Source organism: Rhinatrema bivittatum, chromosome 3 (genome assembly GCF_901001135.1).
Source record: "Rhinatrema bivittatum chromosome 3, aRhiBiv1.1, whole genome shotgun sequence".
Classification (NCBI taxonomy): domain Eukaryota; kingdom Metazoa; phylum Chordata; class Amphibia; order Gymnophiona; family Rhinatrematidae; genus Rhinatrema; species Rhinatrema bivittatum.
In genome coordinates, this window is record NC_042617.1 from 583,237,297 (window position 1) to 583,264,990 (window position 27,694).

The window sequence follows — 27,694 nt, forward strand, 5'->3', positions numbered from 1 at the left end:
ACACACACACACACATACATACACATACATACACATACATACACACATACAGAGACACACACACACACATATACATACACACACACATACACACACATACACATACACACACACACACAGAGACACACATACACACATACACATAGAGACACACACACATACACACATACACACACACATACACACACACATATACATACACACACACATACACACGCACACACACACATATACATACACATACATACACACATACAGAGACACACACATACACATACATACACACACACATACACATACATACACACACATACACATACACACGCACACACACACATACACACACATACACACACACACACACACACAGACACACATACACACACACAGAGACACACACACATACACACATACACACACATATACATACATACACACACACATATACATACACACACATACACATACACACACACATACACACGCACACACACATATACATACACACACACACATACACACACACATACACACACACACACATACACAGACACACACACACACAGATACACACACACACACATACACACACTTATGATACCTTCAGTTTAACAGGACTTACCTTTTCACCATACCAGGTTAAGTGCCTGGGCTAACCTGAACTAGTACTAGGCTATGTCCTACATTTTGGTCCTTAGTTATTTTGACAGTGTCATTTCCTTGATGTCATTATGAATATGTTAATGTTTCCTGTCTTTAATAATTTTTCCCCCACGACTCTGTACTCACATACCCCTAATAGACTCACATACATAGATAGACTCACATACCCCTAATAGACTCACATACATAGATAGACTCACATACATAGATAGACTCACACGTTGGCATGGCAGGAGCTATGGTCTTCCATACTTTTTATTCTATTTTATGTTCTATTGTTGTTTTTAATAAAATGAAAAAAACTGGCTCGTATGGCAGTAAATGAGAGTTTTGCCTCTCCAAACTACACCTCTGAAACCAAAACGGATCTTTCCTTTGAGGTCAGACGCCTGCACTGCCGAGGCACCACAGGAAGAGGACATCGCTGTATGCCAGAATAACCACCACCCAGAGGTGCTCCTGTACTTCCAGGCCCTCTTTTATACTCTAAAACATTTCAGAGGTAGGCACAGCAGTTAGTAGTGCTCCCCCCTTTATTCAGCACTTGTAAAACCATCCAAGTTGGTGCATTCTGCTTCCTCTGAATCTCAGGGAGTAGCCCAGTTCAGAACATTATTTCGGAAAAGATCAAATATACTAAAGAGTTTCCCCCCCAATTTTGTATCCATGGGAAAAATGCTTAGTAAATCTGGCCCAAAGAGTAGAGCCTGATGGATTCAGACAGTGTAGACGATGATCCCTATACCATGATAACAAATCGAATCTTGTGACTCCTGGCTACTCTCATCTTGTCAAATGTACTGCACGGAACACAAGAGGGGTACAGCTTTCTGTCCAACTCATAAAAGGAGCAGAATAAAGTCCCGAGAAAAGTGAACCACGGCAACCAGGGTCGCTGCAGACGTCCAGTGAGCTTGGCCTAGAGCAGGTGCCCCATCTACCGCATGGTCTGGTCACCGCGCCTCACTTTCTCCCCGTGCGGGCATCACCACAAGCGCTCCTCATGCTGCCCGTCTCACATATCCCAGGATACATTCCATGCCCTCTTGCTCTGAGAACCTCTCTGGTGGAGAATAAATGTGTCCACTGAGCCAATTATTTCTTTTCCCCACCACCCATTAGCTGTTATTCAGTTTCCTACTTCTGTTTTCTTCCATTTTACCAATGGTTTAAAATTTCCAACGAGGCAGCTTGTTCTTTCAGTGAGGCTTTTCTCATGCCTCTTCTCCTTGCTGATTAGGGAAGCTGCTGCATGCACGTTACTTTTGTGTACGGATATGATTGCCATGGCTCCCTAGGCCCTTGCATCAGCTCAGCACGCCAGCAGTTTGCCGGGTTTCTTTGGTTCGATAAACAGAGGCCAACTGACCTGTGGTCAGGTTACAGCGACAAGATGGCCTAATGCCCTGAGCCTTCAGCTCCAGGTACTGGAACTCCCTCTTAGTCATTCTAGGGGCAATCGTGAAACAGCCTGCAGACAACTGGGATCAAATATAGTGCGTAAGTTACACTGATTTGAAAATGATGCCACCAGAATTTCCCACAAACAATGCCGCCTGCTAATTTGTGCACAGATTTTTAATACATTTGTGCCATGCTGTTTGAAATCCAAATCTTTGCGGGTAAGTGCCAGCTCTGCCTCTGGGAAGAGCTCTGCTCACTGCAAGGAAACGTATGCGATTACAGGCCATGCGTACGCAAGCTTATCCTCCTGTTGCCCATTCAGTTCTATAACAAGCTATTTCTGCGGGTACAGCACTATTTTACTCGCAGAAATGACTTTGAAAATGACTTTCTGCGTCTCTCAGGACGGTGGATCACAGTTACCATCCATTCTAATCAAAATGCATGCATGGGAAAACCTGAACTGATGAGAAAAAGGGACCAGTGACATTGCCTCTGGCGATCAGTAAATATCCCTCAGGGGCCAATATTTTCCATGACGGGGCACCTTCACAGTGTGCTTTCTTTATGAATTCATCAAATTATTAAGACTTCTTGTTAAGATGTATGTTCACATTCAGTTCAAATGGATTTCATCATTATCAGTGTGTCACCCTTTTCCAGCAAGAGAATTGCTTATTTTTTGGCCTGAAAAGCCTTAATTTAATGTGACACCGTTTACATGCTGTTACGGCGGTTACTACCCCAAACCAAATAAGCCTGATACTTCACTTTCAATGCATATACAGCATAGTTCTCTGCTTCAACAGCAGGGCTGAAGAAAAACTGATACTTCACACATCCAGCAGAGCTCTCTGCTTCAACGGCAAGGGAGAAGAAAAAGGGTTCGCACTCACAAAGCGGGGAGTAGCTGGCTTGTTACGGCGGTTACTACCCCAAACCAAATGTGCCTGATACTTCACTTTCGATGCATATCCAGCATAGCTCTCTGCTTCAACGGCATGGGAGAAAGACTGATACATCACTCATTTCCAGCATAGCTCTCTGCTTCAACAGCAGGGGAAAAGAAAACCTGATACTTCACGCATTTCCAGCATAGCCCTCTGCTTCAACGGCAGGGGAAAAGAAAAACAACCAATAAGGGCTGTATAACATAGTCTGGGTAAAACAAATAAGCATGGGTGTAGCTTGCTTATTGCGGCGGTTACTACCCCTACTACCCCTAACTAATCAAGCTAGACATTTCACTTGGATGCAGCTCCATCACTGCTCGCTATATTAATGGTGGGGGTGGAAGGGAAATAGAACCAAGAGCTAAGAGAAACTGATAAGTATGAGAAAAAAATGTGTGAGGCTTGCTGGGCAGACTGGATGGGCCGTTTGGTCTTCTTCTGCCGTCATTTCTATGTTTCTATATGTTTCTATGAAAGAAATGACATTCTGCTATTGTTAAAGAGGGTAGCCAAAATGTAGGTAATTTTTCTCATTTTGCAAATTTAATAGTTAAAATTTTGTTTTCTATAATCAGACATTAATATTTTTTGTAGCTGTTCATGCACTTTTAAAATTGGGTTGTAAAAATGAATCATTTACATTGCATTTCTCCTATTATACTACCCACTGTATCAAACATTTTCCCTATAGACCCAAAATGGGAAAAACCCTTTAGTACATCTGATCCTCTGAGCCTGAGTCATTTAGAGACTGAAATTCAGAAAGGTTTGTCTGGATAATTTCAGGGTTTAGCTGGACGGACTCTGAATTTTAAATATTCTGGCTCACTAAATGGCTGTTAGCCAGAGTAAGTCATTATCCTGCTAAAACTCAGCCGGATAAAAAAGACGTAAGGTGGGATGTTGTGAGAGCATGGCTTAAATTTATCCTGCTAATGCTGAATATCAGCACTAGCCAGGTAAAATTATCCAGCTAGCGCTGGTCCTAAAAATAGCAGGCCTAAAGTTAGGCTTGTAACTAAAAAAAAAGAAGAAAAAACTAGCGTGTTGAACAGGTGCCAATTACATCCCCCCTAATCCCCTACCTTACAAAAAGATGTTGACCAAATTCCCCCAAAGTAGCCTGCGAAACTGAATACTAAGAGGCTGAATATCACTTAACTGGACAGTTCACAGGATTTTGAAATCCTGCTATGCTGACCTGCCCCAGATAACTCAGGGACTGGGCAGGGTGGGGACGTTCCTGGGCAGAGTCAGCAGTCCAGCTGAATTACAGGCCAATGCAATAAAACGTGTGGGAGAGCGGGTGCTCCGGGGCGAGCGTCCAGGCACCTCTCTTGGGCGCGCAGTTTTGTCTCTAGTGCCTCCCTATCAGCGGAAGCGGCAGCTGTCAGTGGGTCCGACCACTGACGCTTAATTTTTCCGGCGTCGGCTTTCGAACCCACTGACAGCCACGGGTTCGGAAAACGGATGCCGGCTAAATTGAGCGCCTGTTTTCGAACTCGCCGACTGGCGGGCAGACTTTTTTATTTTTGGTGCCTGCGACTTAATATCGCCATGATATTAAGTCGGAGGGTGCACAGAAAAGCAGTTTGGCCCCACATTTTACTTTCAGGATTCCGGGGTAACAACTAAGAGGCTCATCAACATGCATTTGCATGCAATGAACGCTATTAGTTTCAGGGTGGGGGGTGGCCGCGCATTTTCCACACACTATTACTTCTTGCAGTATAAGGGGTAATAATAGCGCGTCTAAAACGCGCGGCCAAATGGGGGCTTAGCGGTGCGGTCAGCAGAGCGCACCATTCTCTGTCGGCCTGTTAGCTAGATAACCTTAGGACGGCTGTTGTAAAGTTAGCCATATAAACTTGTATGGCTAACTTTAAGATAGCTGGGAATAGTCAGCACTATGCCCGTGTGACTGAATATACCTGCAAAGTTAGCTGGATGAGTGTTCAGCACTATGCCCGTGCGACTGAATATACCTGCAAAGTTAGCTGGATGAGTGTTCAGCACTATGCCCGTGCGACTGAATATACCTGCAAAGTTAGCTGGATGAACGTATCTGGATAATTTTTCTAGCTGGCCTGCAGCAGAATATGGTGCAATAGAGCTGACAGCTCCCGGCACATCAGTATTCATTTATTCCCTTCACTCTGGGTGAAAAGTCCAATTATTGGGCCCTTCACTGACAGGGAGCAGTCTCCTTTCATAACTGAGCAACGTTGGGCAGATAAAGTTATTCAGTTCTTACAGGGGATTGGTTCCATTACTGACAGCTGACGTTGAAGGGACCAGTTATAGGGACCAGAGTGAAATGAATACATTAATACTAAGGTGCTAAGTACTGTCAGCTCTATAGCACTTAATATTCATCCCCGTCGGCTTCTTTTGGGGATTTGGGAGATGGGGATTTGGCTAACTTTCTTTTTTTAAGATAGGAGAAGGAGGAACTGGCACCTGCTCAGCATCCTAGATGTTCTTTTTTTTTTCATATTCAAAAGCTCAGTGAGTGGCAAAATTACCTATTTAGTACTATTTATAGAATATTTTATTGTATTTTCTTATTGTATTTTGATCGTAAAAGGTTGTGAAGGCTATGCCGATGTGACGGTATATAAAAAACTCTTAACCTAGATAACTTTATGCAGGTAACTTATCTCGAGTATATTCAGAAGGAGATCTACCCGGTTAAGTCCCACCAAATATCTTGACCAAAGTTAGACAGTTATATTTCACCAAGTCAATTTCTGCTCCCATACCATTGAATATTGTCCTGTGAGCTTTATTCGCGTAGGCACAGAATGGAAGAACATCCTTAGTGGATCAGATTAACACATTTCATATGGGGGCAATTATCAAAGGAACTTCAGCACGTAAACCACTCTTTTTACACGCAGAAGTGGCCTTTTGCAAAACTGCCCGTCCACTCTGTGGGTCAACTTAAACGTGTATGTCATGTTCACGGATAAATTCACCTGGACTGAATGGAGATGTTCCTGGAGGGGTTTGTAAAATCTGACCATATGCATGTAGATTTTCAGGAAAATATTTAGTACACCACATAGCAAACGTAACTTGTGCGGGGTAGATTTGGTGGCATCATTTTCAAAGTGGACGCGAGCGCATAAATCTGCTTTGAAAAACGGTGTAACTTACGTGCAGTTTTGTTGATTTTCTTATGCAGCTTGTTTGAAAATTACCCTCCCTATCTGTGTATTGTGTGGCTTGAAGGTGTTAACAGGGAAAAGTGACAACTGAACTTGGTTATCCTGCTTTATGGAGACCAGCAATGTAGGTTTCTGTATGAACTATGTGGCGTGGACATAATATGTAAATGTGTTTAAATGTTGTCAGTGTCTGCAATCTTTCAGGAGAAGGATCTTTTCAAAATCTGCAAACTGGGGATATCTAACATGTGGACATGTTTGGAAAAGGATGTAATACAAGGCAGTGGGGACTGCTCAGCCCAGGTGCACTTTGAACAGAGAATGAGAGTGGCCACGCTGTAGTTTTTGTGGCCAGGGCTGACCCCAGGGGTTGCAAAGCCTGGGACATATCAGCCAGGCAATTGAAGAGCGGGAGTGGGAGGGTACGGGCTGCAATGAGTGTGTGTCTGGCTTGGCTTCACTGCCTTCCTCCTCTGCTGACTTCCTGCTGGCTCTAGCGCTTAATGCGTGTGCATAGGTGGTAGGAGCCAAGAGGATTATTCAGGGGTGGATAAAGGTGAACCGGTAGATGTAGTGTATTTGGATTTTCAGAAGACGTTTGACAAAGTCCCTTGTGAGAGGCTTCTAAGAAAACTAAAAAGTCATGGGATAGGAGGCGATGTCCTTTCGTGGATTACAAACTGGTTAAAAGACAGGAAACAGAGAGTAGGATTAAATGGTCAATTTTCTCAGTGGAAAAGGGTAAACAGTGGAGTGCCTCAGGGATCTGTACTTGGACCGGTGCTTTTCAATATGGGGCAGATTTTAAGAGCCCTGCTCGCCTAAATCCGCCTAAATCCGGGCAGATTTAGGCGAGCAGGGCCCTGCGCGCCGGTGCGCCTATTTTACATAGGCGCACCGGCGCGCGCAGAGCCCCGGGACTCGCGTAAGTCCCGGGGTTTTCTGAGGGGGGCGTGTCGGGGGGCGGGCCCGATCCGCGCGGCGTTTTCGTGGCGTGTCGGGAGCGTTTCGGAGGCGGGCCCGGGGGCGTGGTTACGGCCCAGGGCGGTCCGGGGGCGTGGCCGCGCCCTCCGGACCTGCCCCCAGGTCACGTCCCGGCGCGCTAGCGGCCCGCTGGCGCGCGGGGATTTACGTCTCCCTCCGGGAGGCGTAAATCCCCCGACAAAGGTAAGGGGGGGGGTTTAGACAGGGCCGGGCGGGTGGGTTAGGTAGGGGAAGGTGAGGGGAGGGCAAAAGGAAGTTCCCTCCGAGGCCGCTCCGATTTCGGAGCGGCCTCGGAGGGAACGGGGGTAGGCTGTGCGGCTCGGCGCTCGCCGGCTATATGGAATCGATAGCCTTGCATGCGCCGATCCAGGATTTTAGTGGCTACGCGCGTATCTACTAAAATCCCGCGTACTTTTGCTGGCGCCTGATGCGCCAGCAAAAGTACGTCAAATCGCGCGGTTTGAAAATGTACCCCTATGCGCGCGCGCATACTTTTGTTCGCGCAACTGCGCGAACAAAAGTACGCTGGATTTTTAAAGATATGCGCATAGCCACGCGTATCTTTTAAAATCCGGGGTTGGTGCGTGCAAGGCTGCGCAAAATCAGCAGCCTACGCGCGCCGAGCCGCGCAGCCTGCCTCCGTTCCCTCCGAGGCCGCTCCGAAATCGGAGCGGCCTCGGAGGGAACATTTTTTTTGTCCCCCCCCCCACCTTTCCCTCCCTTCCCCTATCTAACCCACCCACCCCGGCCCTACCTAAATCCCCCCCCTACCTTGTTCAATGGAGTTACGCCTGCCGGCTGGCCAGGCCCCAACACAGGCCGCTGTGTCAGGGGCACTCGGCCACGCCCCCGGACCACCCCAGACCGCAGAAACGCCCCTGGACACGCCCCCGGGCTACCCCGGAGCACAGACACCCCCCCCCCCCGGACCACCCGTTTTAGCAAGCCCCGGGACTTACGTGCATCCTGGGGCTTTGTGCGCGCCGGCGGCCTATGCAAAATAGGTGCGCTGGCGCGCGAGTGCCCTGCGCACGTAAATCTGGCAGGATTTACGCGCGCAGGGCTTTTAAAATCTACCCCTATATATATAAATGATCTGGAAAGTGAGGTTATCAAATTTGCAGGTGATACAAAATTGTTCAGAGTAGTTAAATCACAAGCGGATTGTGATAAATTGCAGGAAAACCATGCGAGACTGGAAAATTGGGCATCCAAATAGCAGATGAAATTTAATGTGGACAAGGCTGATGCATACAGGGAAAAATAACCCATGCTATAGTTACACAGTTAGGTTTCATGTTAAGAGTTACCACCCAGGAAAAAGATCTAGGCATCATAGTGGATAACACATTGAAATTGTCAACTTAGTGTGCTGCGGCAGTCAAAAAAGCAAGCAGAATGTTGGGAATAAAAGGGAAAATGTCATAATGCCTCTGTATTGCTCCACGGCGCGATCTGCACCTTGAATACTGTGTACAATTCTGGTCGCCATATCTAAAAAAAAATATATAGTTGCAGTGGAGAAGGTACAGAGAAGGGCGACCAAAATTATAAAAGAGATGGAACTGCTCCCCTATGAGGAAAGGCTGAAGAGGTTAGGGCTGTTCAGCTTGGAGAAGCAACGGCTGAGGGGGGATATGATAGAGGTCTACAAAATCATGAGAGGACTAGAATGGGTAGATGTAAATCAGTTATTTACTCTTTCAGAAAATAGAAGGACTAGGGGGCACTCCATGAAGTTAGCAAGCAGCACATTTAAACGAAATCGGAGAAAATTCTTTTTCACTCAATGCACAATTAAGCTCTGGAATTCATAACAAAGGATGTGGTTAAGGCAATTAGCTGGGTTAAAAAAGTTTGGGCAAGTTCCTGGAGAAGTCCATAAACTGCTGTTAGTTAAGTAGACAGGGGTAAATTTTAAAAGCCCTGCGCGCACCGGCGGCCTATTTTGCATAAGCCGCCGGTGCGCGCAAAGCCCCGGGACGCGCGTAAGTCCCAGAGCTTCGTAAAAGGGGCGGGAGGGGGCATGTCCGGACGTGTGTCTGGGCGTGTGTCCAGGGTTAGGGGGTGGTCCGGGACAGGTCCGGGGGCATGGCGACGGTTCGGGGGCGGGCCGGGAGGGCGGTCCCGAGTCCCCCGGCATTGCGGCCTGTGCCGGGGGATGCTGAGGCGGCGCGTACAAGTTACGCCTGCCTCAAGCAGGCGTAACTTGCACAACAAAGGTAGGGGGGGAGATTTAGGTAGGGCTGGGGGGTGGGTTAGAAAGAGGAAGGGAGGGGAACGTGGGGGGACACGGAAGGAAAGTTCCCTCCGAGGCCGCTCTGACCCAGTGTGGCAGCTTCTTATTGTTCTCAACCTTCCAGTTTAGGCTTAACTATAAAATAGCCCTTCCTCAGTTAGCATCCTGCCTCTCAGGGCCCTGCTAAACTCCTGCTCTGCAATGTAGCATCTCTCTTGAAAGTTTCGGCATTGAATAATATATACTACATTACAGAAGGAGTATGAATAGGATCCTCTTATATGGGTAACTATGGGGTCCTGTGATATTTGCTTTTTGTTTGCACATTTTTTTGTTCATCTGTGATCACTTATTCTGTATTTGGTAAGGGTCTGCCTGTATTCTGCATGTGTGACTGAAGATATTCTGCTAGCTTATACTGTAGTTTTGTTTAGGGATCTACAGCAGTTTGGTTTGATCTGTTTTTTTAATAAGAGGGGTGAGGGGCTTATTGTGGTATTTGTAGAGCTGCCTTGTTGTTGCTGTTTGAGTCCTTGGAGTTAGTGCTGTTTATGCAGTGAATTGCAGTATAATAGGGGCTGATGAGTAAAGATGGCCGGCGCCATCTTTAAAGATGGCGCCGGCCATCCAGTGCTCCTACCATGTGACAGGGGCCAGCCAATGGCATGGATACCCTGTCACATGGTAAGGGCAAAGGGGCATCGGCGCCATTTTGTTTTTAGAACAGGTGATGCCTGGGAACGGGAAATCTCTCACCGAGGCCCCCCTGGATCTCTCCTCTCCCCGAGGCCCCCCTGGATCTCTCCCCGAGGCCCCCCGAGGCCTCCCTAAAAAAAAAGGGTCGGGAGGGTGGGGGAGGCTAAGGGGGGGGTCGATTTAAAGGGTCGGGTGGTTTTTTTTTTTTTTATAGGGCTCTCGGCGCCATTTTAATTAGTGGCAGCCAAAATGGCGCCGATGGCCCGAGAGCGGGAGATCGCGCCGGGACCCCCCCCCCCACTGAACCACCAGGTAACTTAACATTTTGGGGGGGTTCGGGAGGGTGGGGGAGGGTAAGGAATTGGTTTTAAAGGGTCGGGGTGGGTTTAGGGGATGTTTTGGTGTGCCGGTTTTCCCGCCCTCCCCCCAAATAATTCCCATGCCCGATTTAACGATACAATACAAATGCCCCTGACGATAAATCGGGGGCATTTGTATTGTATCGTGCACTCTAACGATTTAGGACGATTTTAAAATTATCTGACGATAATTTTAATCGTTCAAAAACGATTCACATCCCTAGTTACTATATGTATAGAGGGAGAAAGGTGCTTCAGTAAATACCAACCTTTCCCTGGAAAAGGAAATCTGAAACTTTGAGACTAGAAGGTATTTACTTTTTGACACTGGCACCGTGCACACTTCTTTACTGCACAATATGCCAGAAATGGCTTGCTTGTCAATAACTAATTGCAGCTGTAAACCCCCAGAGTGCCCATGCAGACCCGGTGGAGTACCAGCAGCAGCAGGAGGCCCAGCGACGAGCCCTTGCGAAGAAGCGAGCCAGGGACCATGCACGGCCACGAACTCCTGAGCCAGTGGAAGGGAGAAAGCACATCGATGTACAGACAGGTAGGGTCTTGGGCAGGCTTGCAGAAAGCAGCTTTCTTTTCTTATCCTGGGGATGTGACATAGTGAATCCATACAGATAAACACCAACTGACCCAGCCCAGTCTACCCAATTGATATTCTTCCTCTGTGGTTTTCAGCCATTTTGGGGAGGTAAGCTTATCGTTTTCCATACGCAAAGCAACACTGGCATCTCCAGCCCCTCATGACTTAACTGATTTCACAACCCTTTTGCCATCACTGGCATTCATGTCTGTCCTAAGACTCATAGGCATGCACAGCCCAGCAGGATTTATGTCAGCATAGCCCTCAGAAAAGCAGCTGCTTACACTGTGCATCTTCTCAGCTTGAGGGGACCGGGATTGGAAAGGCAATGCTGAATACATCATCTCCTGGGATCATTTTGGCATGGCCTGAAGGGGGTTCTGTAGGTTTGAGGATGTTGCTGCTTTCATGTCTCATCTTTTGGTTCAGCTGTGAGGACTGAGAGATCAGTATTACTGCGAATTATTTCTATAGGGCTACCAGACGTCCACAGGAAGGGGGGGTGTCGGCATCTGAGACTGAGTGAACTTTATGTTGGGGCTGAATAATTGTACCTATAGATGACACCAAAATTCAGATGTAAAGCAAAAAAATCAACCATTTATGCCAAAAAGCAGAGTTGGGTGGTGCTGGTAGCAAGTACCTTATCTGTCTTCACAGAGTTTGGCAATCACAGCCCACCACGTGACTGTGATTTTCCTGGCAGGATCCTGCAGCCTACAACACCCAGTCCTCCCGGGCAATCTACCATCCATGGGCTAGCCAAATATGACAATAGCTTCCAAGATGTGAGAGGGTCAGGCTCACTTAAGGGAGAGAGGCTTGTAGCGATAGAACAAGATTTGTCTTCTTTCAAATCTCTGTTTTGACCAGGAGAATTCTGACTGCTTTCATGCTTTGACTTTTTTGTAAAATTGCTTTTGATATTTATTGTTCTTGCTTTTTATAACCCCCTTCTCAGCAGTTACTGCTAGGGAGTACATTTCCTAGAATTACAGCACATTATTTTCCTTACCTGCACAAAACGCTTTATGAAACTTAGTGCAAAGTCCACAGGTGGAACGTGCCCACTGACTTGGCCCCAGAGCAGACACTCTGAGAATTACCTCTTTATATCGGCCTTGAACTTTTGAGTCTTCCTGCATTGCTCTGTATGGGAGGGGGCATCATTTGTAGTGTAGCAAAGGTATAATTCATGTATCTGGACAGGAATGACTCACTGACAGCTGAGGATTAATGCACTTAAGAGTAAGATGCAGCGTTAATCTTTTTTTTTATTACATTTTTGTGTGGCCCTGCTGCCTGAGGAAACTGTTAGGAACCCTTCATTCCCTCGGGATACAGCAAGGTTCTTCATTTTCAGTTTAAATCGATTTTCACCCTTAAATTCCCAGACTTTGCCAAAGATAACAATCAGTTTAAAATGATTTTCACCCTAATTCTAGGCTAATTAAAAAGAAGCTCCAGAGCTGTGGATGCAACGTTTGAAGGCTGAAGGCCGGTATGGGCCAAAGTATGTGCTGGGTTTTCAGGTCCCTCCAGTGAAAGCGTTTACCCTCCGGTCCTGCTGATGTGGTGCTTCAGTCCTGCCTCCCCTCACCACCCTGCCTGGTGCTGCTGATCCCACCGGAGCCACTTCCTGGCAGGCTCTTCTGGCCCCTCACAAAAGCAGGAGCCAGAGCAGGCCTGCTCCCAGAGAAGGAGGGAGGAGAGGCCTGGAGCCCTCACCAGCAGGGATGAATGAGTGCTGGTGCAGTGTGGTGGGGGTGGGGAGAAAGAGGGACATGCTAGGCAGGGAATGGGGGAAGAAGGTGGTGGGATGCAGCCGAGTGGGTGGGTAGGAGAATCGGCTTAATATTGCTTTGCTCTCCGGACTTCTACCACCAAAATGCATTCTGATATTTACCCAAGAAAATGATGTTATTTTTTTTTTCCACTGATATTCTCCTGATTTTTTTTTTTTTTGGCATAATAAACCCTGATCAATTCCGGAGAAAAATAAAAAAAACCCAATAAAACCCATAAGTGAATGTCCCTAAATACATGATAGCTGTGATTTATTATAGTCACAATAGAATTGATGCAAAAATATCTAATCATTGGCTTCATATCATATTTATCTTCATCACATGTGAGCTATTGGCCTCTTCACTTTTGAAGAGCGCCCTAGGCTTCAGAGCCTTGAATATGATCTCACGTTAATAAGTCTATGGAATTCGTTCACGTTACTCTGACACAGGCCAGCAGGAGCCTTAAAAGTAAATGTGAGGCAAGACATACACCAGTCATACGGGCAAGAAGCTCTATAGTTGGGTTGATTGAAAGAAGACCAGAACTCATTCAACTATCAAAATCCTTTTAATGCAACAAATGTTGCTGCAAGTCAGAACCAAAGTAGCAGACCCTGTAACATGCAAATGGAAAAATGAACAAGAAGGTTAGCGACCTACTGTAGATGATAATAAGGTAAGACTGAAAGAAAAAGCTGAGCTTTGAGGGTATCGGCCCAAAGAGAGGAAGGGAGAAAAAATACTCAAGACCTCCTGGGTGTTAATAGCATCAGTAAAACAAATGGAATACAGCTGGGAGAGTTTGAGTGCCTTGGACTCAGCATTGATTCCTGCTCCCGTTAAGTTTAATCCCTTTATGAAATGCTGGTCTTCTACTCTTATATCAGCTGTGTGCTTCCCAGGCATTAGCCACAGTTCATGTTAGAGCAAAGATGACTGCAAAGCAACGTAGCTTTAATTTTGTAAATTGATCTCCACCTGCCTTCCCCTCTACATTTCCTCTCATTCCCCTCTTCCTTGTAGTATGAAAGAGTTTGAGCTTCCAGGGATTCCAAACTCTGGTTCTCAAGAAACCCTACCAGGGGTGGTGTTCAGGATATCCACAATGCATCTTCATGAAATGTTTGCATAGATTTGCGTGTTTTGGTTCACTCTGCACCCAGACACTGGGGGTTCTCAGACTGGTTTGGGAGCCAATATTTTATCCAGTCCCATGGCTGGATCACGGGTGTTCCATCAACTTAAGGATTGGCTGGTAAGGCTCATGTCTTCTCTAAGAAAATGCTCCACAAACTAATTTATTCCATCGGTCCATTTGAACCGATTCTATTTTTATACATTTTGATACCAGTGGTGGTCAGTGTAATATAACCTTTTTATTATCATTACATCTTAAAATTAAAAGATAATAAAGCAGCCAGGAGTAGACGGACATGGATTTAGGTTAGCAATATTTCATGCAAGGCCTTTTTTAAGGTTCTGAGATCATCAAGCGTCATTAAGGAGTAACCTTAATGAAGGTTGAGACCAAGGAAGCCGGGGTTCAAATCTTGCTTCTCCACTGTTGCTCCTTGTGACCTTGGGCATGTCACTTCACCCTCCATTGCCTCAGCTACAAACTTAGCTCTTTGGAGACAGCTCCACATCTACTGTACCTGAATGTAACTCACCTGGAGGTACCAATTAAAATGGGTTTTCCTTTCAGAATCATTCCTATACTTAATGGTCAATGCCGTGATCAGCCTAGAAATCAGATGTACCATCTTTTCAATAGATGGATAGGTAGGAGATACTCTAGTAATTCTGAAATGGTTTTTTTCTAATAATTCATCAGATTATGTCATGTTTGAGTTTGCCAGCTAGCACGTATGTATGCCTAGCCAGGAATAAGGCATCATCTGAACTCTCTCTATTCATTTCTCATAGAGATATATCTGGAAGAGATCACGGACCGCATTGAGGAGATTGATGTGTCATGTCAAACAGATGCGTTCCTCGACAGACCACCGACACCACTCTTCATCCCAGCAAAGAGTGGTGCGGATGTAGCCACCCAGATAGAAGAAGGAGAGGTACAGTACTGGCTTTAATGCAGAGAGGATTATGCAAGATAACGGATTATTTTTCAAGAGCAGGCCAAGCAAACTTGCACCAGCTGGGGAGTAATGGTGGCTTCATGGGGATTTCTTTCCTAATCTGCAATAACATGTTAATGCTTGTTCAATGAAGAAGTCATGATTAAACATTTTAAAAATTCATTATCACACAGTGTTGCACCCCAAAATAGCCAGCACCATCCACGCCTCGTTAATGAGCTGCATCATATAGAAATGCATGGAGAACACCTCAGAATGTAAAAGGCTTAATATGGGTCTTAGTGTTAGTATATGGCTGAAAGGCTGGCTTGGAAGAAGAAAGAAAACATTGCTCCTGTGACTGAAATCCTGCTCTCCCTTCCCTCACCAGCCCACCCCATTTCCTGCAGGGAAGAGGCCTGATTTCTTGCAACATTATGCAATTAGATAAGGTGGTCACCATCCTCTGTTAAATGTGCATTAAACTCATATTTGTCTTTTCTTCTGTCTTGTCTAGATTATAGGCTTCACACAGCAGAGACTATCTCTTATGTGTGAATTGCTTATTTAACATGGCACTTAAAATATTGTCCCACAGACTGGAAACGCGTAAAGGGGCTGCTGATAGAATGTGCACTGTTATATTGTGGAGAGTGTTACATGTAGTGTACTTAGATTTCAACAAGATGCTTGATACCGTTCTTTATAGTGGCTTATAAACAAACTGAGCGCCCTAGATGTTAGCCCTAAAGTGATTAATTGGGTTAGAAATTGATTGAGAGGGAAGCAACAAACGTAGTGGTACATTTAGTTCATTCTAAGGAAAAGGGGGTTACCAGTGGTGCGCCTCAGGGATTGGTACTCTGTCTGGTTCTCTTTAACATTTTTGTAGGTGAAGTTGGCGAAGGGCTATTGGGAAAGGTTTGCCTTTTTTCTGATGATACCAAAATCTGCAACAGGGCAGACACCTTGGAAGGTGTGGAATACATGAGGAGGGATCTAGAGGAGCTTGAGAAATGGTCTAGAGTCTAGCAACTAGGATCTAATAGAAAAACAATGAGTAGTGCAGCAGTCACAATTTAAAGATCCATATTGATCTACTTGTTTCATTGGATTTTCCGGTTTGTGTGAACTAGGATTTAATGCCAAAAAATGCAGTCATGCATTTGGATTGCAAATACAGTACAGTACAGTATAAGGGGTGAAGTTCTTGTGTAAACAAATCAAGACTGGAATCTGGAAGTGATCATATCTGACAATCTTAAGATGGCCAAGCAGGTAGATAAGTTGACAGCAAAAAAGCCGTAAGGATCATTGATTCATAGAGAGAGGTATAGCCAGTAAGGAAAAGTGATGTTGCCTCTCATATGCAGTACTTTCAATTCTGGAGACTGCACCTTAAAAAAACACCATAAACCAAATAGAATCTGTTTACAGGGCAGCTAATAAAATGGCCAACAGTCTTCATCATAAAGCATATGGGGACAAACTTAAATATATAAATATGTATACCCTGCAGGAAAGGAGGGAAAGGGGAGATATGATAGAGACATTCAAATACCTCCAATGAATAATGCACAGGAGGCGAGCCTCTTTCAACGGAAAGGAGTTTATGGAATGAAGAATTATGGAGGTAGGCTAAGGAGTGATCTAAGGAAATATTTCTCTGAAGAAATGGTAGTAGATACATGGAACAGCCTCCCTGTAGAGGTGGTGGAAACAAGGAGAGTATCGGAATTCAAGAAAGCATGGCACAAGAACAGAGGATCTCTGAGGGAGAGGAAGGGACTATAAACCTAAATAGAAGATGTGATGGGAAGACTGAATGGGCCACCTGGTCTTTATCTGCCCTCATGTTTTATGTTTCTGTCTTGGATCAGTTCTTTACTACTCTCTCTTTTATTTCCTCAGCTGTTTGACTTTGACATTGAGGTTAAACCAATGCTGGAAGTTTTGGTTGGGAAGACCATTGAGCAGGCTCTGCTGGAGGTCATGGAGGAGGAGGAGCTGGCCAACCTGCGGGCCCAGCAGTATGAATTTGAAGAGTTACGTAATGTAGAGCTTGCGGAAGTGCAGCGCCTTGAAGAGAGGGAGAGACGACTCAGAGAGGAGAAGGTGAGGAACGAGACAATATGTTAAACGAGACATGCTGTGGTGGACTCTAATCAGCTCTTCCAGCAGCCCCAGCGATGAGAGAGTCGCTCAGTTTGTCTCTGATGTTGCAACCCCAGGGATGAAACTGCAGCCCAGAGACTGGGAAGAGAATAGTTAAAACCAACAACGTAAAGCTGAATATTTAGAGGGCAATTTTCAAAAGCCATTTTTCCAGTAGATACTGATTTCCCCGGGTAAAAGAACTTTTTGAGAATTACCCTCCAAGTGGCTAAAAGTGTTGTGTTTTACCCACATTGTGTGGGGGATTAGGTCAGGGGAAGGCAATACCGCATGTAAGTTTCCATTTTCTAAACTATGCATGGTTTTTTCCATGGCAAAAGTATCGGAGATGAGAGGTGCAGATCTCTGTGGATACTTTTTCCCAGGACAGTTTTCCAAGTGAAGTTACTTTCCCTTTGAGAACTGGTGCAAAGTCCACGGGTAAGTTTTGAAAAACTCTCCATTGGAGGGTAATGTTCGTTGCGATGTGACCAGCTTAACTAAGCAGTTCAGCAGCTAAATCATAGGGTTTGAAAGTTGTCCTACACAGCGTAGCTAAATCCGGCTGACTGGATTCACTGGCCGGCTGTGAAATTGGGCTTTTCAGGAGGTGGGCTTGGGTTGGGTGCGAAAATGATGCGTGTATATTGAATTGTCAAATATACATGATTCGTTTCCCCCACCTCGCCCCAGCCACCACTACAGCCGGGACCAGCAGTTTCGCAGCTGCCAAAGCTTTAGAGACTTTGAAACCTCATTAATGTTATGCAGGCACAAAAACCACGAGGCAGTACAGTGAAAATTCCCCCCCCCCCCTTAAAGATGGACACTATCAGGTCACCTGAGGTCCCTTTTTTGGCCCCAGATAGGAGATTGGGTTTCCCAGCTGCCAGTCCTGACGTTGGCTGCTCATGGGGGGACAGAGAAGGTTCGCATGACCCTATGGTGTAAGCTCAGTGACTTGTTCGGTTAGATTCTGAGCGGTCCGTACGGCAGGAACCCAGTGATGTAATCCAGCCTAAACAAGGCTGCTTCACTGAACTCTCCCCCATCCTGGACGTTGGGGGGTGGGCGACGGCGTCTTGTCGAGTAACCGTGACAGTTTCCAGACTGCCCACCACAAGACAGAATCTGCAGCTGCTTTGCACAAAAGTTTCAAAGAGGACGGACGCCCGGATTCTCCCTTTGAAACTTGTCACGGGTTTTTTTCCCCCTGTTTGTTTTTGTGCGGGTAGCTCTTCCTTGGAAAATAACATGGACAGGCATGAAAATACAATCTCTGCATGTTATTCTCTGATCCCGCCCCAAATCCGCCCTAGGATTAAATGCCACTGAAAGTTACCTCTGCTGTGCAATACAGCACAGACTTTTAACTGTATCGAGAGCGAACCCAAATTGCTTTTTTGCCCATGGAAATTACTGTCTCCTGAGTGTTGAAAAGACCTGTAGAATGCCCTAAAAATTTAAATTTAAAAAGTTCACCCAAATAAGCCAGGTAATGGCTTGTTTGGGTGAACTTTTTAATCTCCTCCGTACCGGGCCATAATTGCCAGTAAGTGCCCCTTCACTGGGGAAGTGTTGCCTCTTCAGAGCATTGGGCAGCTGATACTTCAGGAATCTTTCTCTTCTCCATCGAATGGAGTATGCTCAGGCACTGGGTGTCTGTGAGTCAGGAAACCCCGCTGCCGAAGAAGCGAGTTTCTCTGGAGCTGCCCTACTCCGTGTGCACAGCCTAATTCAAAGCGTGCGCTGGGTCAGAGCGCGCCTGAGCTGCAGAGAGCGCTGTGTGTGTGTGTGAAAGGAACCGCATCTTTATTTATTGTTCTGATGGGGAATCTCTCAGGTGTTATTTCCTGCTTTTCCTTTTGTGAGTGGGAAGAATGAGAGGCCCCCAGACCTTATGTGGTTGTCCAAATGTTTGGCAGGAACGGCGGAAGCAGCAGCAGAAGGAAGTGCTTTTGAAAGAGAAGGAGACTGCGGAGAAGGTCGCGGCGCGAGCCTTTGCCCAGCAGTACCTGGCTGATCTCATTCCTTCGGTCTTCAGCAATCTGCGGGACAGCGGCTACTTCTACGATCTAATAGAAAGAGGTTTGCCCTTTCTTTTTGCTTTGTGCTGCAGACCAGTGCTGTAGCTATCCCTGCTGCTAAAAGGCACTTTGGACACACAAGTTGTCTGACTTCTAGGCAGGGTTGCCAACTGGCTCCAAATTTTCAGGACCAGATGATCCAATCTTGGTTTTATCCTGCTGTCTGCTTACTAATTTCTAGTCTTGCTTTTCTCAGAGAAATCAATAGGGACACCAGAACTACAAGTCAATACAGAAGTGGATCCGCTTGTTCTGAAAATCTGGAGCCAGTCAGCAACCCTACTTTTAGGCCACATCTGCCTAGTTCTCTGAATGAAATACGTTTTTGACCCTTACAGTTGTTGCTTAGTGTAAATGGATTGTTAGCTCTGACTGGATTCTCCCTACTTGTGACATCAGTGTTCAAAACTTGATGCTTGATCCTAGCTTTCCATTTTCCCTGCTAACTAAGGTGATGAAATAATGATTTTACCTGGATGTCATAGAGAAAGCCCACACACATGGAATCCGACACTTCATTAAAATCAAATTCACTTTTTGCATTGAAGAAATATTTTAAAATGACCACCTTGAGACTCCTGTTACACTGAAAAAATGAGATTTCTAGGCATTATGAGGCCTGATATTAAAAAAAAGCTGAACTCCTAAATTTAGGATTCTAATAGGGTCATTTATCAAATCGCGTTATGTATTGTGGCGATGATGGTGCCCCTGGTGGCAGGACCTCAGCGGTGACTTCGGGTTTGGGGCTAATTATCAAGGACGGTTTCCACAAAGTCCTTTATAGCAGATCCCTTCCTGAAGTTTCTCCCGCGAGACAGGGGTAGAGGATAAACCAAAAGGCAAGGAGGCTATGGGTCAGCACCACTTGTAAGGGAAGGCCCTCTTACAACTAGGCCCCTGAGACCAAACTTCCCTCATTCTCCACTAGAGTAAGGGTCACCTCCCTGGCAGCCCTTTAACATAACATATTACATACAGGCAGGAGTTTCTTATGTACTGAAGTTTATTCATTAAACCAAACTCCACAGAAAGGAAAAACACTCAACATAAACAGTATTACCAGACCTGCATTACCAAGCAGTAACTGGGAGCTTGCGGGTTTGACACCCTTTAAGCCCTGATTCACTAATCCCCAAAACATCAAGCTTCTCACCCTGAGTTTCTAGTATACATTCCCCTGCACAACATGTGGGCAAGGTAGGTTTTTCCCCCAGTACCTTCTACTTCCCCCAAGTATAACATAGTACTGAAACCTCCCCCACTGCAGGAAGGTCTCCTCAGGCCCGCTGCCAGGTCCTAATTACCTCTTTTCCTCCAGCTGCCTTAATTAAGTAAAACAACTCTTTTCCCTGCTACCAGCTCCCCGGGCTTGTGCAGTCCTAAAACCATTTGTTAGAGCTGACTTAGCTTTTTAGTGGAAAAGGTCTGCCTGGGCCCCATCCCTCAGGCTCTGCATCTTACTTGCCTTCCCTCCAGCTCTCCTCTCTCCCCCTCTTTGGAGGGCTACTCTCTTTATGTCCAGATAGAGTGCCCCTCCCTAGGAAGACACCGCCTCTGTGTTTCCCTGCCCCCAACCCTTCCTGAGGCTGACTACCGGGGCATCTGGGAAATGTAGTTTCCTTCCTGCCAAGTAACTGTCCCATTGAGGAAAACACCTCAACGTTTTACAGCACAGAGACTCCGCTCTGGCTCAACTCATCACAGTATTAACGCATGTGAAAACCCCTTAATGCATGCAATAAGCATCATAAAGCAAGGTGCGATGCACATTTTTAAAAGAGGAGGGATTGGGGAGGAGTCTGGGGCTGGATTTCCAAAAAAAATGGACTTAGGCTGTAACAGAGATGTAGGGAGGGGGAGAGAGAGAGAGAGAGAGCCTCTAGGGTGGCATCATAGTAAGCAGCTATTTATGCTACTATAGGAGGCCCACCTAGTAACTCGAAGTGAGGTTTAGACAGTAGTGTAGGGGTTAGGAGCCACTTTTACATGCAGAATGAGACGTAGGAACAGAACAGTACACTCTTGTGAAGATTTAGTGTTATTCGGAGTGAGGAAACTCACACAAAGATGAGATTTGTACAATGTTCTCTCAACCTAGCTTAATACCCAGGTAGAGAGACCATCAAGCTAGGGTGAGAGCGACCCTCAAGGATTTGACTTTGAAGATTGTTTTCCTGGTAGCTATCTGCTCTGTGAGGAGAATTTCTGAGTTGCAAGCTTTGTCGCGATCCATTTCTTCAGATTTCGGAAGCAGGTGTTTCGTTGCCAACGGTGCTGTCTTTCTTCCGAAAGTGGTTTCTGCTTTTCATCTTAATCAGACAGTGGAGGTACCGGCCTTTCTGGATTTGAGTGTTTCTAATGCTCGGGAGCTTCAGATGTTTGACGTCCGTACAGCTTTGTTGCAATATCTCAAAGTCACAAATGATTTTAGGAGGTCTGATCACCTTTTTATTTTGTGTAGTGGTCCTAAGACCAGGCTTAAATAAGATTGCACAGAAGGACCGCTACCCTCTGCCATTAATCTCTGAACTTTTTGACAGGCTCCAAGGGGGCCAAGATAATTACCAAATTGGACCTCAGAGGAGCTTACAATTTGGTTAGGATACGCCAGGGCGACGAATGGAAAACCACATTTAACACCCGTGATGGCCATTTCGAATATCTAGTCATGCCGTTTGGCCTCTGCAATGCTCCAGCAGTGTTCCAGAATAAGGTGAACGAAATCGTCAGAGACATACTCTACAGTTGTGTCGTGGTCTATTTAGACGACATCCTGGTCTTTTCGCAAGACCTTCAGAGTCATCCCCAGGATGTCACCAACATTTTGCAATGCTTAAGGGATAACCAGTTGTACGCCAAGCTTTAGAAATGTTCTTTCCATAAGGGGTATGTCCCTTTTCTGGGCTATATGGTCTCTAGCCAGGGGTTCCAGATGGATCCACAAAAGACTAAGGGCATTTAGGATTGGCCTGAACCAATGAGCCTTAAAGCACTCCGAAGATTTCTGGGTTTTCCTAACTACTACAGGTCGTTCATCAACCACTATTTTACACTAACCGCTCCACTCACAGCTATGACCTGAAAGGGAGCCAGTCCTTCCCGGTGGTCACCTGAGGCCGTGTCCACCTTCAGAGATCTCAAGGAGGCATTCCACAAGAGCCATACCTGCGTCACCCCGACCCCCGACAACCCTTCATCGTCGAAGTAGATGCTTCAGACATCGGTGTTGGTGCAGTCTTCAGCCAGCATTCACACAGCCATACCTTGCACCCATGTTTGTTCTTCTCCTGATGCTTCTCCTGGCTGAGTGTAATTATGGAATTGGGGTCAAGGAATTGCTGGCGATTAAACTGGCCTTCGAAGAGTGGCGTCCCTGGCTCAAGGGAGCGCAGCACCAAATAATGGTATATACTGACCATAAGAATCTCGAGTTCCTACACCACACTCAACGCCTTAACCACGGGCAGGTCTGCTGGTCTTTTTTTTTTTTACTCAGTTCAATTTCCTACTACGATACCGGCCAGCTAATAAGAACATCCGAGCCGATGCCCTCTCTCTTCGTTCACCACAAATGATGTTCCAGATGTTCCCTGGCACATCATTGATCCAACTAAAGTACTCCTCTCCGCCACACTCACTGTGCCATCAGGGAAGACGGTGGTTCCCCGACCTCTTTGAAGAAAGATCCACCGCTGGGTGCATGATTCGTTACTCGCAGGCCATCCTGGACAAGCTAGAACTCTCTCAACTCTCCAGAGGTTCTATTGGTGGCCAACCATGAAGATGGACGCCCAAGCGTATGTAGAATCATGTTCCACTTGCGCCCGTCAGAAGCCTCTGGCAGGCTGTCCTTGGGGTCTCCTTCAACCTCTTCCTGCACTTAGTGAGCCATGGACACACATAGCCACGGATTTCATTGTGGATCTACCCCCTTCCAGTGGCAATAACACCATTTGGGTGACCGTGGACCGATTTTCAAAGATGGCTCACTTCGTGGCATTACCTGGTCTTCCTTCAGTCCCGGAGTTAGCTAAACCATTTATCTGTCACATCTTCCGCCTCCTCAGACTCCTGAGACACATACTTTCTGTTGTGTTTGAGGCATTGTGGACCCTTGGGGAGGAGCCCCATGGGGAACCACTGCGATAGGCTGACACAGATAGCAGATAGCTGACACAGATAGCAGACACAGAATGGATAGAGTATTTATTGTACTGCTGTAGATAGATGGTGAAAGCAGGAAGGTAAGGCACTGATCCACGAAGTGCCAGTACGTTCAACAGGCTCAGAAGTATAGTCTCACTCAGATGTTCACGATAGGCAGGAGCCCGCAGTGCAGAATAGGAGCACCGGATCTTAGAGGTACTCACAGAATGAAGGCGTCTTCCTGGTGGTAGAATGGTGGGACCGAAAGTCCGTGGAGTAGGATATAAAGGAGGATAGGCCCTCGAAGAGCGAGTACCCAATGTCCAATATCCTGAAAGTAGAATAGAGAGAGAGACTCCTGAGGAGCAGTTGTCTTAGTTAGTGAGGAACCCCAAAGGGAAGTTGGAAGCGAGAGACCCCCGAGGAGCGGGTGTCTAGAGCTTCTTTCTGGAGTGAGGCCCTTAGCGTGAAAGTGGCGTCTAAGCGTGCAGCTTAGAGCAGGCAGAGTAGTGAAGCGAAGTCTTTGCTAACTCAAGGTGGTAGTAGAGGCGGAGACTAGATATACCCAGAGGTACTGACATCATGCGGTGGGGGCCACCCCCGAGGCTCCTGCCATGATGTGTATTTGAGCGTAGGAGATGTGTGCGCTCGCGCCCTAGGAGTGAGCATGGCGGATGGGGACGCCCATGCTGGTTTGGAAACGCCGAGGCCCTTGGCACTCGGCAATGGAGACAGCCATCTTGCCCAAAGAGTGAAAGGGGAGAAAAAGAGGTAAGGCAGAGTGGTCGCAGTTGTCTGCGACTGACTGATGCAACACTCTCTGATTGGGGTGTTCAATTCACGGCCAGGTTTTGGAAGTCACTTTGTAAGAAATTCGACATTTCCTTGGAACTCACATCGGCCTATCAGCCACAGGCCAATGGCCAGAGAGAGAGGACAAACCGCACTCTGAAACAGTTCCTTCGGCGTACGAGAACTCTCGGCAGAATGACTGGTCCGACTTATTGCCATGGGTTGAGTTCGCCTGGGTTGAGATCAGTCTGCATCTACCGGGTCATCACCCTTCCAAGTAGTGTACGGACGCCAGCCTCCGCCTCCTCTTCCAATACCTCTGGATGTACCTTCTCCAGCATCACAAGCCTCCACCCAAGAGCTGAATCAGCTGTGGGAGCACACCAAACAACTTCTACAGCAAGCCGCCCTGAAATCCAAGAAGTTCTACGATGCCCATTATCGGGCAGCTCCTCAGTTGAACCCCGGAGATAAGGTGTGGCTCAGCATTCGCTTTATTCGCCTAAAACTGCCTTCAGCTCGCTTCGCTCCCAGATACACCGGGCCTTTTCTCGTACTTTGCTGGTTGGGCCCGGTCACTTACAGCCTTTGTCTACCCATATCGCTCAAGATTCATAACGCCTTCCACGTCTCTCTATTAAAATCCTCATCCTATCTGAATTCTCCAAGAAACCTCCTGAGCTTCAACCTCTGGCTTCAGAGAAGGATATAACGTATCAGGTTGAGGATATCTTGGAAGTCAGGAAGCACGGGAATATCTGATCTCGTGGGAAGGATTTGGCCCCAAAGAGAACAGCTGGGAGCCTGCAGTCAATATCCTTGACAAAGAACTGATCAAACAGTTCCATGCTGCTCACCCAAGAAAGCCAAAACCCCCGGGGAGGGGCCCCAAGAAGGGGGGTACTGTTATGCCCATTGGTCGCAGATGGCTGCAAATGCTGTTGCTCACCTCTCTCTACATAGCATTGCCTCCATTGGGAACACTCGTGGCCTCTGCCAGCTATCATCAGCCTGCCTATCGCTCCCAGGCCTTTCTGGATGGCATGGATGCTGCCGACCGCCATCTTGCCTTCGGATTCCCTTGTGCGCATGGGCCAGTCTTAAGCACGTCATGGTGGGAACGTCAGGGGCGTCCCCTCCGGATGACATCATTCCTCCAGGACATTTAAGCTGACTGGCCCTGCCTACCTGCGACTTGGCAACGACTTCCTCATTGCTGAATCTGCCTCGCCCATAGAGGACCCTTCGTTCCAGCTCCTGCTTCCTTGGCATGAGACGTCCCGGGCACCCGCTCCTCAGGGGCCCTCTCTTCATCTCTGGCTATCCGCTCCTCGGAGGGCCTGACGCCCAGGGCTTCTGCCTTCCCCGTTTCCCGGGGCTTCCTTGGAACCATCGCTACTCCTGCCATGAGTACTGCGCTCTGCGGACCATTACCATCTCTGCCGAGGACCTCATCGGTGTACCCCGCTCTGCGGACCATTACCGCCTCTACTGAAGACCCTCTTCAGTACACCCTGCGCTACGGACCATTACCATCTCTACAGAGGACCCTCATTGGTGTACCCCTCTCCGCGGACCACCACCATCTCGTCCATACTGAAGGTTCTTTGTCGGTGTACCCCACTCTGCGGACCATTGCAACACCATGTACACTTTGGGTATCCCCCACTCCTCAAGACCTGTGGCTCCCCCTCTGGTCAGTGTGACTTTACTCTTGCACCCCCCACTCCACGGATACTGCTGCTCTACCTCTTTAATAAAGACTCTAGACTTGTACTGTGTCTGACGTCAGCTGAGACCTCGCCACCCGACAGTGAGGCTCACTGGGCTCCCCCCCATGGGTGGTACCATCTCTCACCTCGGCCCAGGGCCCACACACCCACAAATCCTAACAGTATCAAGCAAGCTGGGATGGCTGCTGATCCCCCAAAAGCTCAGACATGTGACTTCTACTCAGCAGCACTTCATCACTAGAAGTCCTGCTTCTAGAAAAAATTCTAGTAGGAAATCATATGGCTTTAACCCCTGTGCAAGCCTCTCAGCCATTCATTTCCCTTCCTCTCTGTACCTTGGAGGCTAGAGGCTTTCCAGCCTAATATTCAGAAAAGTCCAAGTGACGTAATTTAGGTACCTATTTTCATCAGTTCTGACATGCCTTAATTTTTGATTATATAAAGGCACCTAACTTGAACTTTAGGTACCTTAAACTGAGGTTTCTAAATTTCGGTCAGCTATTACTTTTCTAAGTTATACACCCGGCACTGCAAATAAGCACTGAATGTCTAACTTGGCTACCCTGACCTGGCCATTCATTTGGCTCTACCCACTTTTAAGGTACTTAAATTTAGGAAAAAATACTGTAGGCAGCAATAAGTAGATCATAAAGAATGGCAAACTTACACTAAAACAAACAACATTAATATAATTTAAAAAATAATGTAATTGACCAAAACAAATTCATCATAATATAATCAACTCATACAAAGCCTCAAATACAATAAATCAGAGGACATATAAAATTAAAAGCAATTAATCCATTTATTCCACAGCAACTCTCATAAATAAATACATATATGCCAAAATATATATATATATATAAATATCTATCAAAGAATTAGAATAATATATCAAATAATCCTCAAACAAAATTACATAATTCCACTAAACTAACACATCTGGGTCTATCAGCCACCATTCTTTTGATTATATAACAACTAGCAGTAAAACCCCGTCCAAGGATTGGGAAATACTGTGAAGTATAGGACGTATGTAATGAGATGTGTGGAAGTAGAGAGTGCAAGATGAGTTTGGGTATATTGTGTAGTAGTAGAGAGGCAATTGGACAATTGAAAGAGAGAGGGGACGGAGTTGGAGGGTACAGCAAGACAGAGAGAGGCAGAGTTCAATTTCCATAAGAGGCAATAAACAGTGGATCGGACAATACAGAGAGAGGTGCTGAGCTGGAGAGTGCAGGGTGAGAGAGGGCAGAGCTCCAGTTCCATATAGAAAGAAAGGGACAGGGCTAGGAGAGGGCAGAGCTCAATTTGCATACCAGTGAAACAGGTGCAGTGCATTTTTCCTCTTTATTATAGATAGATAAAAATGCAAACCCTATATTATTTGAGTAATACACTTAGTCAAATTAAACTAATAATAGCCCCTACATAAACTGTCCCTAGATTCATCAAAATGCTATAATAACGCATGGATAACGCCTGTGTAAGAAAAAGGGGTGTGTTTATGGTAATTTTAGAATTACCACACTGTGTACTAACATTCAGGCCGATACAGCGCACTGTTAACCCCCATTCCCTGTACATACCCGGATCAGTCCAGACTCCCCTCTAGCAGATGGAGACAGAGCAGTTACCATAACAATGCTCCGCCTATAAATAGAATGGCGCCACCTACAGTCCGGCAGTATTGCTCTGTCTCCAGCAGATGGTTCAGGTGCCAAACCTACAGTCTGGGCTGTGTGCTTACTTGGTTATTCTTGTGTTTAATTAGTTTAGGGTTGTTTTTTTTTTTTGTCTTTTGCTTTCTGGCTTGTTTAAGCTTTATTTAAAAAAAAAAAAGAGAGCATA

The 27,694-nt window shown here is 46.4% G+C and overlaps 1 protein-coding gene across 1 annotated transcript in view; it reads left to right on the forward strand.

Moving 5' to 3' along the window:
- RSPH3 (radial spoke head 3) overlaps positions 1–27,694 on the forward strand; it is an 83,702-nt gene that overhangs the window by 3,469 nt on the left and 52,539 nt on the right. Inside the window, exons 3-6 of the mRNA XM_029596633.1 lie at positions 10,880–11,021; positions 14,780–14,925; positions 16,840–17,043; positions 19,008–19,170. Coding sequence (XP_029452493.1) covers positions 10,880–11,021; positions 14,780–14,925; positions 16,840–17,043; positions 19,008–19,170 — 655 coding nt within the window. The remainder of the gene's footprint in view (positions 1–10,879; positions 11,022–14,779; positions 14,926–16,839; positions 17,044–19,007; positions 19,171–27,694) is intronic.